Source organism: Haliotis rubra, unplaced genomic scaffold, assembly GCF_003918875.1.
Source record: "Haliotis rubra isolate DU_JTF1 unplaced genomic scaffold, ASM391887v1 Scf156, whole genome shotgun sequence".
Classification (NCBI taxonomy): Eukaryota; Metazoa; Mollusca; class Gastropoda; order Lepetellida; family Haliotidae; genus Haliotis; species Haliotis rubra.
Window position 1 is genome coordinate 1,614,777 of NW_025765514.1, and position 15,887 is coordinate 1,630,663.

The 15,887-nt window shown below is 38.7% G+C and overlaps 1 protein-coding gene across 1 annotated transcript; it reads left to right on the plus strand.

Moving 5' to 3' along the window:
• Positions 1–2,609: 2,609 nt before the first annotated feature.
• On the plus strand, positions 2,610–7,030 carry LOC124270965 (basic leucine zipper transcriptional factor ATF-like 3). Its single transcript, XM_046706037.1, has 3 exons — positions 2,610–2,963; positions 5,307–5,414; positions 6,235–7,030. Exons 1-3 carry the CDS (start codon positions 2,736–2,738, stop codon positions 6,385–6,387), a joined length of 489 nt encoding a protein of 162 aa, XP_046561993.1. The 5' UTR covers positions 2,610–2,735; the 3' UTR covers positions 6,388–7,030.
• The last annotated feature ends 8,857 nt before the right edge of the window (positions 7,031–15,887 follow it).

The window sequence follows — 15,887 nt, forward strand, 5'->3', positions numbered from 1 at the left end:
AATGATTCTCCTATTAATACAGACATATAAAACTCTTAAAGAGCTTCATACAAAAACCGTAATTTTTAATCAATATATTTTTAACGTATTTTGTTTAGGAATTCACACTTACATTAAGTGATTTCTAATGGAGTGAGAACCTTTTTTGAGTAAATGCTAAACTGTATGTACGTCGAAATGATTAAATCCGAATATTGTGTTAATTTTATACTTAAAGATTATTTGATATTGAACAAGAACGGGAACCAGCTATCAACTGAAAATAACAAAATGAAAATAAACTACAAAAACAGTGGCCAGAAAATTGAATGAATGAAAAGATGAATAAAAAATAGGACATGTAAGTGGGATAAAAGTAAAAACCTCGCAGTATATGTTTGGCCGATAGCTTTAATGCGAATATGTTTCAGCTTTTGAGTACGGGCGAGGCATATTATTGTTATGATATGCTAATCAACAAACATGAACGACAAACCAACTTTGATAAGTGGTGACACCGATAGAGTTGGACAAGAACTCACAATTGACCATTGTCAATGCACAAGAACATTCCATTAATGAGACGGGGATGGCGGGATAGTATTACTTTCATGGGCATGCGTTCCCATTTCACATGAGCACCACGGACGAATTCTATAATTTGTTATTAATCAGTATCAATAAATTCTAACTATAAATGTTTTAAAATTGATTTTTATCTCCAGAAATAACATGAATAAAACACAGACTATGCCAACACCTTCCAGAAAGTGCACCATTCACGGTGAGTCTACTCGCTATGGACTATCAAAAGGAACATTGTCGCGTTGATTTCCAGCCTGGTAAATTTTACGTGAGTTTGCAAGGGCAACAACGCGACAATTTCCTTTCTAGTATCCCATAGCAATAGGAAAGCCCAAAGCGACACAGGTTGGATGTCAACTGCCAGCTTGACACCACGGAACACGGGTACGGCGCGGACCAGCCAAGAACCAGTTTGAAGCATGTACTCACAACGAGGAGGCAGTGCGACCCAGGGACTGGTGCGATCGGATCTTAGAGCTTGGCTCCGTCTATTGATATCATAAATTGTTCCCACTAATTACATAACTGGGGGATATTCCTATTTAATGTACATAAATACAGATTATAACAAGTGTCCTATTGATTTCATGAGTCATAAACTCTACTCGTAAACGATGTATGATTCCGATACGAACGTAATGACTCTTCATTGCAATAAGTTCTGTATATTTTATACTTAAGAATTGTTTACCTAGTGTATTTTATTAAAGGGCATCGTGAATGTGAACTTGTCTTGTAAATACTGTATATGCTGGTTTGGTGTTTTACGGTTGACAAAAGTTCCATGTCACTACAATGCTCGAAGGGAGCCAATAACTACAGCAACAATGACTCGACACAAATATCAATATCGACGTTTCTCTTGTTCAATACAGTGGTCCAAATGCCAGGCTTTCGTCAGTTTTAGAAGCGCCGTAAAAGACCCACGGCGTATGAACAAGACTGTTCCGAAGCCATGGGTTCAACATTGAACTTTTAAAAGTGATCTGTGTTTATCAGAGGAGAGTTCGTTCGAGCGATGGCTGTGTACGTTTAATGGTTTAAATTTGAAAATAAATTTTAAGTTAGTCGACACGTCATAAATCGGAAGTTCTCAATTAACACTAAAATAATATAGAATAAACTTTATGGATAACAACTTCTTTTATTCGTGAGAGCGACGTTTCTATACAGATTCTTGTACCATTGTCCATGCTTGACAACGGTACAAGAATCTGTAGTGAAACGTCGCACTCACTAATAGAAGAAGTTGTTATCAATAAAGTTTGTTCTATATTGTACTTCCAAACTTCTAATATGCCACTCAATGAAACACTAAAATATCACTACATCAAATGTTCAAGCGGCAAATCAGTCCAGGATATTTGTAATATCTTTACCTAAATATGGATGTTCTTAATCCATCTCCTGAAAAGTCGGAAAAAGTAAAAACTTCGTTTCACTTTCTTTTCATTTGACCACAAACCAGATGACCCTGTACAACGTGTAGAGATTGGGCATAAACAAATTGATGTAATGAAGACCGCTTTAATGAATAATGAATTAATTTAATTTTACTTATGATTTGTCAATAAATATTTATTTAATCTTTTCATTGATTTTTTGTGTGTGTGTGATACAAAAACTGTATCCATATAGACAGCATTTGGTGACCCATAAAGCGACAAAAGGATGCACCAGTTCGACAAGTAACAAGATTCCAGGTGGGAAAGCGACTAAACCAAATAAAATCAGTTGATTATATTTGTTCCCTGTGGTATGCCATCTGGATTAAGAAAAATATGATTTATCTATTATCATTATTGATACATGATATTAAAAAATGTAGATTGAACTTGTGCGGTCGGCTAAACATGAGTCGCCCTTCTGCACTGTGACAGATTGTTCAGCGACACACCGCTAGCCTCGTCCCGCCAAGCTAAGCAAAGTCTGACAAGTCCACACGAGCTGCCGCGACAAGTTCTGCTATAAATAGACTCACCTTGCTGACGTAATGTCATTCGTGGCTTCAAACGAGCCTTGGGTTCGAGAGTAACGCGCGTTAATGCGCGATAACAACAACAGTAACCGCACTACATCGACCTGACAGTTGAGTCGCGTGGCGCTACGCTACAGCACGGCGGTACTACACACACGTGATTCCGCGTTATTTCCAGTCTTCCTTTTTGAAAATGTTTTCAGAAGATATATTTGATTTTAACTTACCTGGCAATGTCGATGTTGGTTGTATTCAGGACCAGGAACTGCTGAACGCCCAGGAGCGGGCGTTGGCGAGTAACTCCATCACACCCCTCCTGAAACAGGAACTCCGATATAAGATACAGTCTCGCAGACTTACAGAGGGAAAAGACGAGCTGAATGTATCCTGCTCTAACACTTCTACTTCCCACTCGCACGAGGTAATAATACAGGACTTTTGACATGAGCAAGAAAATATTGTGATTCGACAGTCATGGCGTTGATTAATCGCTACGTAATATCTATAAATGAGGGTTAGGGAAAGTTTTGTTTAACTTTTGTTTGTATTGTATTACTAACAATCGTTCCTCTCCAAAACCTGAAATGACGAAAGTTGCGTCATTCGCATTGTTGATAATTAATACTGATGAACAGAATTAATATTATTGCTGGGGTACTCAGTATATTTAATTACATATATTTATGATTGTGTTACATTTCTGTTAGGTGACGTGAGAAAACATAATTGTATTCAGGTCAGAGTAGATAAGATTGTAGAAGCTGTACGGATATTACGCGACTTTATCATTTCTCATCCGCTTGCCATAATTTACTGATCAGTGTCTACACAATCTTCATCAATCGATATCTTCAGCATACGACTGCAGAGGTAGATAATTCCTCTCGTTTATATACGCAACAGAAATAGTTTGGGATTAGGAGAATCTGGGGGATAAGTTTTGTCGCGAGGTTGAGTTTCCTTTTATGTGTACGCTATATCGAACATTTCATGATCCCAATTGTTTGTTCAGTTTATACACAATTCCACCGCTCATTAAAACAAACGGATAAATGCGAAGTACTCTTGTTTTAGTATGTTTTCATAGCATGGAGGGGCGCGTGCGTATTTTGTGTACACGCGTAAACGAAGCCTAAAAACACATATCAATATACTGAGAAAAACAAATAAAGGATCAGAGGAAAATTCAAGGGTTCCTTTAATATTTTCCAGTTTACATCACCAGTTTTGAATAGCGCTGTGGTGATGAAAACTGGAAAATAATTAAGGAACGCTTTAATTTTCCTCTGATCTTTGTTTGTTTTTCTCAGTATATTGATATGTGTTTTTAGGCTTCGTTTACGCGATTTCGATTTCGATAGTTGTTTCAGATGTCAGCAGTATTCACGTAACAGATTATATTTAGTATGATCCTGAAACACCGCTGTGTGTTTGATTGTCGATTTCAAGTTACTTTAAATTTATTGCAGTTTGTGTATGAATTGGTGTGAATATTACAGAACAAACATATCATCGTGCTTTTTACCCAGACCATTATCACCAACATTAGTTCAATGAACGCAGCCATGTTCCCGTGCACAAAACTATTTACATAGTGATGTGATACACTGCAAACAGGTGATTCTGTCTGGCTAAATCAGTAGTGATTTAAAAGGAAAGCTTGATGCTGAGGGGCGGTGGGGTAGCCTAGTGGTTAAAGCGTTGGCTCGTCACGCCGAAGACCCGGGTTCGAGTCCCCACATGGGCACATTGTGTGAAGCCCATTTCTGGTGTCCCCCGCCGTGATATTGCTGGAATATTGCTAAAAACGGCGTAAAACCATACTCACTCACTCACTTGATGCTGATCAGCCTTCAGCCTACAAAACGTGAATTTCCAAACTGAAAATACACTTTGTTATAAAACACTACTGGATATTTCGTCGTGAATAAAGGTTTCAGCAGTCAGTCTTTGACACTTCCAGTGCCTTTATTTTTCATTCGTCCCTCATTCAGAGTTTTCGATCTAGATTTCTTTTTAAATTATTTTTTTTATTCAAGTAACCTCTGCACCGATGTATATTGCTTTCACACGATCCGTAAACATATATTTATATATATATATAACGTTTTAGCTGCTGGACAAATACATGTACACTCTGATTCGATTTGAGAAACGTAAATACTAGTATTCAAAAGGGACAACAGTTTTGTGACAGTCTACTGCGTTTTGATCACGACTAGTACATTTGTTATAATAACACAAACAATATTCGCTGAAAACATATTATAAACAAGAAGTGAGTGAATATATCCTAGCGCCGCAGTCACCCACGTTCAAGCAACATGACAACGACGTGGGTATAATCGAGCTGGAACAGAAAATATTATTCTTTTTTTTTTTTTTTACCATTTTGTATTAGCAGTTGAATGTTTCACGTAATGCGGTGCGATGATTTGTATATTTCCTATTTGCTTTTTGTCAAAAGAAGACACTACACGTATATAAGATATGTACTCATAGAAACGAATAAGGAACACATGAAAGTACAAGTGTCCCTTTATTTATTTCCAGAATTTCACACACAGAGCAATACATACCTTGTGAAGAAACCTGAAAGAGAATAAAGGAACACTTGCACTTTCATGTGTTACATTATTCGTTTCCATGAGTATATATAATTAAAAGTTACACAAATTTAGCGATTTGGGTCACAAACACGAATAGTGTTGTGGAAACAAATGGTTAGTGCTTGGTTAACCTGCAGTCTCGTGTGTTACTGCAGCTGACGGCAGAGGAAATAGAGAAGAGGGGGAAGAGAAAGGAACAGAACCGACAAGCAGCTAAACGGTTCCGACTGAAGAGGAAGGATGAAACAGACGCGCACCTGCAGGTCGGCCGCAGCTAAAATCTCTTGTCCAATGAAATACTGTCATTTGATCACGTGGAAGAAGTTATTGACGTCAAATTTAACCTCAGCATTCCATGCATAGAATTACGTGCTGCACGTGCAGTTGATGCTAATTGTGAGTTGGCGTGTTAAGATAAATAGGTATTTAATAGGTAACTAGTCAGTGTATACTGTCTCAATATACAGGCCCTGATTTAAATATATTGCTTGGGAAAGTGACTTTTTGCAGAACACGTTTGGAGTAACATGTCAGCAACTTCTACATTTGGGAAACCTCGTTAATCCAGACACTGTCGTTACCCGCAAATATCAGACTGAAATAAATAGCTGCGACATGGGGAAACAGTTCAAGCCCAGTTACCATGACGAAAAGTATACTTAAAATTCTCCATTCGCTGACCATATATTGACATGTACTTCACTTCGACGTATGCGGACGGGGACGGCTGGATGGGGCTCATATAATAAGCTCAAAGTATAGTCTAAACGGAATTCACAATTTTTCACAAGGGGTTTTATAGATAAGATTAAATTAAAATGAGATAAATTGAATTAATAACATGTTACATTTTATGGCGTGAACGATACCGGTGTACATTTGAAAACGTAATTTTGAAATATAATACAAAATATTATGGATGCAACTTCTTTTATATTGTTATACAATAAAGAAGAAGTTGACATCCATAATATTTTGTCTAATATTTGAATACCAACTTCTATATGCCTCTAAAGAACTTCGTAATTATGAAAGCCAAACTTTCAGCTTAGCTTAGTCTTTGATATACTTTGTGCTTTTCAGGAGATGGAACTGCTTCAGCAAAAGAACACGGCCCTCCATGCCAAGGTCAAGGATCTTCTACAAGAACGTTCGCGCCTCTTTTCTCAACTCGCCGAGCATCTTCTCACGTGCAGCAACCCGATGATTATCCCTGCCCATACCCCGTTGTGTTAACACCGTCAGATGGAACCCATGGGGTTACAGCTGAAAGTGTACATCTCACGAACTTTTTTGTGGGCATTCGTTGACGGTCCAAAATAAGAGGTGCAAATGAAATGATCATTGTTAATTTGTTCCCTTAATCTGCTTTAAGCACTTGCAGTACGTGGGTTGGCTGCATAACCCAAATGTACACCTATGCGGTGTGGGTGGTACTTTGGCTTGTGACTGTCTGTGTAGAGGACGGGCTGTGCCATGACTGATATTGATCGTGATCTCATAACTACGTTTGTTTTATTCCCGTCATAAAATCAACATACCGCGCTTACATATATTTATATTGTCATCTAGTTCATATAACCCTATCTTCATTTAGTTTCATCGAGTCGACAATCGTCTTTCCAAAGATCTCTGAAACCTTGGATACTATTTCATAATCCAACAGTCGTACCAAGAACGAAATGAGATTAATCTTGTCAGCCAAAATATGTTCACATGAGTAACTAACGTATAATGAAAATAATGTATATTTTATGAGTCTGATCGAGAAGATTGGAGTTGATTGTCTGTGTTGTTGATGTGGTATTACGGAAGTGGAGAGGGAGTGTGTGACAGATGCTGATGTTGGTTTGTACTGATAAATAAATATATAGATTCACGCAGGCAATGAAACCATTGTATTGATTTTCTTAACCTGTCAGACTGGAGGAAAACCGTAATATTGAAATAAATATTCTGAGCCTGAAAAACTGCGTATTTCATTATTTCGTTATTGCAGTAATGTTCAATCCAAAGTGAATGCACGCCGTTATAAATGTACATACATAAACTATGGTTGATCGAGTATTTGGAATTCACATAACAAAATACATGAGTTACGGTGATTATGATGCCATCTGGTTTGTTATTAGATGTCAAAAGATAGTTATTGATTGTTGGATGCGATATATGCTACATGGGTATTTTCTCTAACTCAAAATAGAAAATCCGTTCAGTCAATGTCATCCGTCGTAAATATAACAAAAATGCAAAAGACTGTTCTCTTGAAATATTTTTTATGTATGTCTGTATTTTGTCATTGGAAAAGACATGTGCTGGGCAAAGGTAAGCGCATACCCATGCTGGATGGTGTCTATAGTTTGGCATGAAATGCATGTGGGCCCGTTTGTTTGTAAATATCTCTTCATCCAATGACCCAATCGATCTCAAACTGTGCAAGTTGATGTTTTGTCAGACAACCTAATCACATTGGAAATCACCGATTTTATGCATTTGTATTACAGAATCTGTCTATGTAACTGTCAACGAAATAAACAGCAGAAAGCAGACGGCTTGCAGAGGGAGGGAGCCAATGACCTGTAACAGCGGCAGTGTTGGGTCATAAAGTTATGGGTTATAGTATGTTGCTTCGTATCAGATGTTTCGGAAACTGTTTTACGCCTGAATACAGACAGACAGACAGATTTATTTCGTAGAGTGGCCATGAGGCCAAAAGTACAGTGACATTTTTACATCATGTTCTTTGGAGCGCTGGCATGAGAAGTACACTGGCATTTATAAGTATCATAAAACGTTATGGATTTTGTTTACAAATATGGCTAGGCGTAAAATAACATTTGCATTTTGGGTATTAAGTAAATTTACAAACTTCTGTATGTTGGGATTTACACAATAATATTGTGGTATATACCTGATGCGTAAATCAGAAAAAACAGGACATTGTAATAGAACATGGTACTCGTCCTGGACAATATTGACTCAATGAGCGCACATGGCAGAACTGATATCATCATCTTTGGATCTTCTATAGGTTTGTACATTCAGTTTACTGATGCCACATCTAAATTTTGTAAGAGTGAGTGAGTGAGTTTGGTTTTGCGCCGCTTTTAGCAATATTCCAGCAATATCACGGCGGGGGACACCAGAAATGGGCTAAACACATTGTACCCATGTGGGGAATCAAACCCATGTCTTCGGCGTGACGAGCGAACGCCTTAACCACTAGGCTACCCCACCGCCCCAAATTTTGTAAGAGATCTGCGGAGTTGCATAGAGGATAATACTTCTAAATATGTTTCATGGACAATGTCATGTTTAAATAGTGAATATGCATGCAAATATTTGGAGCTTGCAATATCGGATGACCATTCTTGGTAATATATATCTCTACAGCGTTGTTTGAATAGCTTTAAGAACATATTAGGATCTCCAACTGTTTGGTGGATCCATACATGTGCGTAACCGTATTGAAATAACAATGTTCTAACTGAGGAGGTCCAGTTAGTATCTCCATTATCATCTAGATTTTTCATCATATTATAGCAACGTTTAGAGTGTGTTGTGGCTGGCTGGCTAAGTAGTCGTATCCAGCATGATATAACTCTTGTTTAATAATTGACTTGGAGTGGATATCTTCCACATTCCGCTAAAACAGCTTTATTACAAGAGCGATAACGAACTCCTAAGACAAATTTGCAAAACTTAGAGTGGACTTTTTCAATGTTATGACGATACATTGTTCCCCAAATTTCTGAGCCGTAGAGCAAGATTGGTTGAATTTTGCCATCAAAAATCTTAAGGCATGTATCTGGGGGAAGAGATTTAAATCGACATATAATTTTTTTGATAGGATATAACGCCTTCTCGGCTTGTTAACACAGAACCTCACAAGCTCTTGAAAACAGGTTTCGGCATGAAAACACTATTCCGAGATATTTGTAATAGGAAACAGATTCCAGTCTTTCAGAGCCAATAAACCATTTTTCATTTTTTGAAAGTCCACCACCTTTTTTAAATACAACAATCTTAGTCTTTTCGGTATTAATCGACAGTCCCCATTTTTTGCAATATGATTTAAGAACATCTATATTCTTCTGCAAGTTTATGACACTATCTCCAAATATGGCGACGTCGTCCGCAAATAATATGATAGATAATGCATCTACAGTTTCATCAATGAATGCACCACTGTATTCGCTATTCACAATATCGTTTACGAGTTCCTCTATATATAGAATAAATAAAACGGGAGACAGTATACAACCCTGTCGGACTCCGGCTGTCGACTTAAATACATCAGTCATAGTCTGCTTACTGCATCTCACAGCTGCTCTCACATTCGAATACATATTGCGAAGCAGAGAGGTTATTTTGCCATGTAAATCATTATTCAAAAGAATATACATTAATTTATTTCTTATCAACAGTGTCGAAGGCTTTTTTGAAGTCTACAAATATATAGAAGAATTTGCCACGTTTTTTCTTATGTATTTATGAATTATTGAGTTAAGTTTTACGCCTGAATATTTCCATAATGTTTGTACGTTATTGGCCAAATCCAATTTTCAAGCATGACAATCAGATGTTATCATGTCGACAAATGCAAGTTTAGTGTGAGTGAGTTTTGTTTCACGCCGCACTCAGCAATATTCCCGCTATATGGCAACAGTCTGTAAATAATAGAGTCTGGACCAGACAATCCAGTGATCAACAACATGAGCATCGATGATAGGTTAGAGTAGTAAGATTTATCTGCAGTCATTTAGTACAAAACAAGATTTAGTTAGACTGGGCAAATGATAAATCTCTTCAAATATGTTCATATTGTATACGTAGCAAGAGGCGACTAACGGGATCGGGTGGTCAGGCTCGCTGACCTGGTAGATGCGTATCATCTTATCCCAGTCGCGGACATTGATGCTCATGATCTCAAGCACTGTTTTTCTGGTCCAGACTCGATAATTTACAGATCGCTGTCATACAGCTGAAATAATGCTTAGTGGGGAGTTAAAAAAACCAACCCACACACACAAAAAAAAAGGACAAACAAAACAAAAACACACAAACAAACAAAACCTCTAATATAACAAATGAGTGAGTGAGTGAGTATGGTTTAGCGCCGCTTTTAGCAATATTCCAGCAATATCACGGCGGGGCGGGGGACAACAGAAATGGGCTTCACACATTGTGGGGAATCGAACCCGGGTCTTAGGCGTGACGAGCGAACGCTTTAACCACTAGGCTACCCCACCGCCCCATAATATAACAAAGGACACGTTCTATTATACCAAAGGTGAGTTACGGACTGCATTTTGTCCACGGACTGCATTCTATTCCTCTGTCAAACAATAATAATTTCTCGCCTTTGATACTTGACGAATCACTGTGAGGTACATGTGATACAAAACATGTATCAGTTTCAGTTCGGGCGTAAATCCAGTCGGTTAGGGCAGGCTGACATATTTATTTATTCACCAATGCGTGTACTATGAGGTTAGCCACAGCGAAAGGTTTTCATACAATAGTAGACTAACGCTTAGTTCCTGGATATATATCATTTTTATAGTGACAAATAAACCCAAATTGAAAAGGGGCCCCAGTGAGTTTGGAGATTCGGGACCTGGGGAAATCTAGACTTGCTTCATTTAAGGCTTTAGCATTGCAGGGAGGGCTAGGCAGTAGCAGTAAAGTGGTTCAGGGACTGTGAGGTGAGGTGACATTGGGTTTTACGTCGTGCTTGAGAATATTTCGCTCATATGACGACGTGCATGCGTGTGTATGTGTATGTGAGGCTGCTTGTACTAGCCCAGACTGAAGCTGGTTTTATAGTGCTAGCCCACTGAGATACCATGCCGCAGTGAAGCATGAATACCCCACTCAGACACATTATACTGACTCCGAGCCGACCAGTCCTTGTTGTACCCATTAATGCCGAGCGCCAGGCAGGGACCAACAAGTACCATATTTTAACGTCTTTTGGTATGACGCGGTCGGGGATCGAACCCGCGACCTTTCGCTCTCCGGGCGGACGCTCTACCCATTACACCACGGAGGCGGTTTCAGGGACTGTGAGATAGACTAATTCAAAAGGCGTTCTTCACTGGGGCACCCCCAGAACAATTATACCCCGATTTTCTTCAACTAAACCCTTTCTTGAACAGTGTCGCTATGTATGTTGTTGACCTGGAATGTGAATCTTCAGTGTATACCCAGGCATTATTCTCGTGGAACCGTTTAGCTGTGCTCAAATATATATAGATAGATAGAGGAACCTTGACAGGTCTTTATCGGAAAATAAAGGAAAGTCGTTTCTCCTCAGTTCAACTCCATGCATACGTCCCTATTAAATACCGTCCTCGTCCACAAGTGTGTGAAGAACTTCGACCTCGTCAGATAATGGTAATATAGTGAGTGAGTGAGTGAGTTTTGTTTTATGCCGCTTTTAGCAATATCACATGGGAGGACACCAGAATTTGCCTTCACACATTGTACCCAAGCGAACGTTTTAATCACTAGGCTACCCCACCGCCTGTGAATATAGTGGACATCCACTTCCATACGTACGCACTCGCACGCAGACGCACACATACACGCGCCAAAGTAGCTAAGTTTAGAATATTTGAGATGCCATGGTTTAAGAAGCATGTTGATAGTCTAAAACGTCACCGCCTAATCATGATCAGTTATATGCCGAAATCTAATCCTATATTCCATTGGGCGTAAATACTGAATAGTAGTGAGTGAGGGAGTGAGATTAGTTTTACGCCGCACTCAGCAATATTTCAGCTATATGGCGGCGATCTGTAAATATTCGAGTCTGGACCAGATAATCCAGTCATCAACAGCATGAGCATCGATCTGTGCAATTGGGAACCGATGACATGTGTCAACCAAGTCAGCGAGCCTGACCACCCGATCCCGTTAGTCGCCTCTTACGACAAGCATGGGTTACTGAAGATCAATGTTCTATCCCGGACCTTCACAGGTCGAATAGTAGTGAACATTATATGACTTGACAACTTAAAAATAGTGATGACACCATGGTGGCCATGGCGACTCCATCGGTAAACCCGTGTTCATGGCAGGACGGTTTTATGAAATACGGTAGGCATGACGAAGAGCTTTATTTAATTATCTTTAACCCCGTCTATAAATAATGCCACGCATGCATCTACCTAAAATATAACAAGAAATATGCGTACGTCACTGTCGGTGATAAGGCCATATACAGCGATGATGACGTGTAGTATATTGACCTGTATGTGTACATGTATCTTACATGCTCTAATCCTGTTCAGGTGGAATGTGTCCCTAACAACAAATGTTTGTCGTGTGTAGCCGACTACGCTGTTGCCGACTTTCGGCTTCAGTATGATACAAACAACATTATTCCTACTTATATAGATATATGTACACATCCCAAAACAAAAAACAAAACAAACAACAAAACCCAAAAAACAAAACGAAACAAAAATACCGAAAAAACAACAAACTAAAGGTACCAAAAAACCCAAAACCAAAACCAAACAAAAAAACTACAATAATAAACAAATACAAAACAACAACGAAAACCCCAAAATACCGAAAAAAAAACAAACTAAAACAAAGCAAACCACACAAAACAATAAACAAATACAAAACAACAAAAACACACAACCCCAACAACCCCTCCCCGAAAAACCCAAACACCCCTTCCCCAAAAGCCACAACAAAACAAACCCAAAACATCCCCCAAACAAAACAAAAACAAACAAGCAAACCAAAACAAAACAAAAAAAACCCACCCCCCAAAAAAACACACACAAAAACAATAACAACAGACAAACTAAGAAAAGGACATGCTACTCCCTTTTAGTATTTTCTTGCGCCCCGAATTTCGAATTCAGTACAAACAAATGTATATGGCACTAATTTCATTTTGACAAAGATACCACTGGTACCTGTCGGTGTTTTGACAAAGATACCACTGGTACCTGTCACTGGTACCTGTCGGTGTTTTGACAAAGATACCACTGGTACCTGTCGGTGTTTTGACAAAGATACCACTGGTACCTGTCGGTGTTTTGACAAAGATACCACTGGTACCTGTCGGTGTTTTGACAAAGATACCACTGGTACCTGTCTGTGTTTTGACAAAGATACCACTGGTACCTGTCGGTGTTTTGACAAAGATACCACTGGTACATGTCGCTGTTTTGACAAAGATACCACTGGTACCTGTCGGTGTTTTGACAAAAATACCACTGGTACCTGTCGGTGTTTCACACAATGGACGCCGTTACCGAGTCATAACAGAGGGAGAAAGAGGGATCCCGAAACCGACAAGACATAAAATCAATTATAGTTTTTAAAATAATAAAATACTGTAATATGTAACAGTAACGTGCATGTCGGTCTGATTTAAGGGTTTATCGGAGTTCCCAGAATGTTCCCTGAGTTTAACGCCGGTATGGAGAATCTCGAAACTGAGTCACCTGAAAGAACACTAATATTTTCTGTTAAAAATGTCTTAGAATGTATACTAAAACACGTTTAGAATGGTGCAAAGCCTAAACGAGTGTGTTCTATCTAAACACGTTTAGTGTCTAAACACATGAAATGAGCTCTCGTCCCAGTGCCACCTCAACACATCCCAACGTAAATGTTTAGAATTTCAACATGGCAAGGCAAAAAAGCAGATCAATGTGAGGTTATCCTAATAACACAGAAATGTTTAACTCACATGCAACGTAAAACACAACTTTGCAGATTCTGATACCTTTCGGTATGGACATACCGAAACAAATCGTCAAAAATGCAAATTCAACTTATAAAGTTGAAAAATAACGCGATGAAAAAAAACGCGAAATCGGAGTTCAAACGTTTCACTAATTTTCCCCAGACTTTTCTGGGGAAAACGGGTTTCAACAGCTGGGCTGCGCTCATAACACGTGCGCAAGTAAATAGGTTCGCGCAGCTTGGAAGCGGGTTGTCGGGTGAATACTCGGTGAAGGCTTTGGTGTGAGCTATTTTTCTAATGTTTTGTTGATATCTCACAGGCGCGAGCTTTTTATATGTTATGACAGTAAATTAACTGTTTATATAATTTCATTTGTCTATTTCACCACACGTTCTTCTTACCGAGTCACTTTCTCAGTTCGATACTTAAAAGCAATGTCATTATTTAGCGTTGACACAATTTCTAACTGTGATATAGATATGTCGTTGTCACAGACAAAACTCAATGTCTTGTTTTATTGACACCTGTGTGTCTGCCTGCCTGTCTGCTAATGACAATATTCAATACACAGCTGCTATCACTGACCACATGCAATTCGAACTTAACACCAATCAGGCTATACACCATAAACAAAACGCATTGTTTATGGCCCGAGTTCGGTCTCTGTCACATTATGTAATTACACAGACAGGCAGGTGTGATACTTGAACACATGACATGTTATGATGTCTGTTGATTGCAAAATGTTATACACAAAAAATGAGCATGTATTTACAAAACCCAACATCTCTATATATACACACACAATGAGCCGTGAAGGCGGCATCTGCAAATGAACCAGCCGTTACACTTGAGTGCACACACCCCCTTTTGACTGGGTTCGGTATCCCGGCTGCTTCGTTTCGAGGGAGGTAAACCCAAGTACAAAATATTGCACTTTTGATTTGCGATTATACGCTTATAATTTTGTTTATTTGTTTTTTCATAATCAGCAATGCATATTATATGTCATGAAGAAGTGATAATTGTGTTTTAATTATGTTTGATTTTTTGGTTGCATGTGACCTTTTTAAATAAGTGCTGTCATCACCTAAACACATCCCCATAATCTAAACGTGTTTAGAGTTTAACATGGTCAGACAAAATGCAGACCATTATGTGGTTACCCTAATGACGTGGAAATGTTTAGGTAAAGTGCAGTCATCAGGCAGTAAGTCAAATATAGATACGATGTATATAACATAAATTGAAACTAGATGTACAAATAAGATTCATGAGCCGCCAGAGCTTATACGGAGTTGGAATACTATTAGCATAAAATTGTATAAATAAACCCAGATAAGTTGATAGTGACGCGGAAACCTGACATTAGTGACGAGTCTCCGCATCAGGCTGAAGGGCCATACATCAACAAGATGCACGATCTTATCCCGCTGAGGTTTCAAAAGTGTTGTTGTGTTCATAAACGTGTTTTTAAATATAGTTTCTTGTACTACCTACAGAAATGGAAACTGAAAGTTCACTGACATTTCACTTCATAACCGCAACTCCCCTCGACCCAAAACCAACACTACGAAACACACAGAATGCGCCCTACTAAAAATCCGCAATAAATTAAATTACAAGTGTGTGTGTGTGTGGATTCGACCACCAACTCCAGTGGCCCATGCCCATCAAAGGCGCAGATTTAAGCTGTAATTATGCATATGATCCGACAGTGTGGTTCGATGCTCCTCTTATCGACAATGATCAGTCTGATCAATTTGGCGTTGATATATCGATATATATTTATACAACAAAATCACTCTCTCACGTCTCCTATATGTCTATTTCAATTGAGGACATTTGTTCCACATCACTTGCATGAACGGGTTACGTATTAAAGAGAATGGAGGGAGTATTAATTCCCGCTGCATCAGTAGCAAATCATGTGGGTAAGGAGAAAAGTGTACAGTACAGAGATAACTACATTTAACACATCTGGACGCAGTAAGAATCACACCCGGATGGCCAAATA

Bases quoted from the DNA above. Each gene is read 5' to 3' on its own strand.
- LOC124270965 (XM_046706037.1), top strand. From the start codon at position 2,736: ATGTTTTCAGAAGATATATTTGATTTTAACTTACCTGGCAATGTCGAT. The intron at 2,964-5,306 runs GTAATAATACAG...GTGTTACTGCAG, and splicing joins CTACTTCCCACTCGCACGAG to CTGACGGCAGAGGAAATAGA. The intron at 5,415-6,234 runs GTCGGCCGCAGC...TGTGCTTTTCAG, and splicing joins AAACAGACGCGCACCTGCAG to GAGATGGAACTGCTTCAGCA.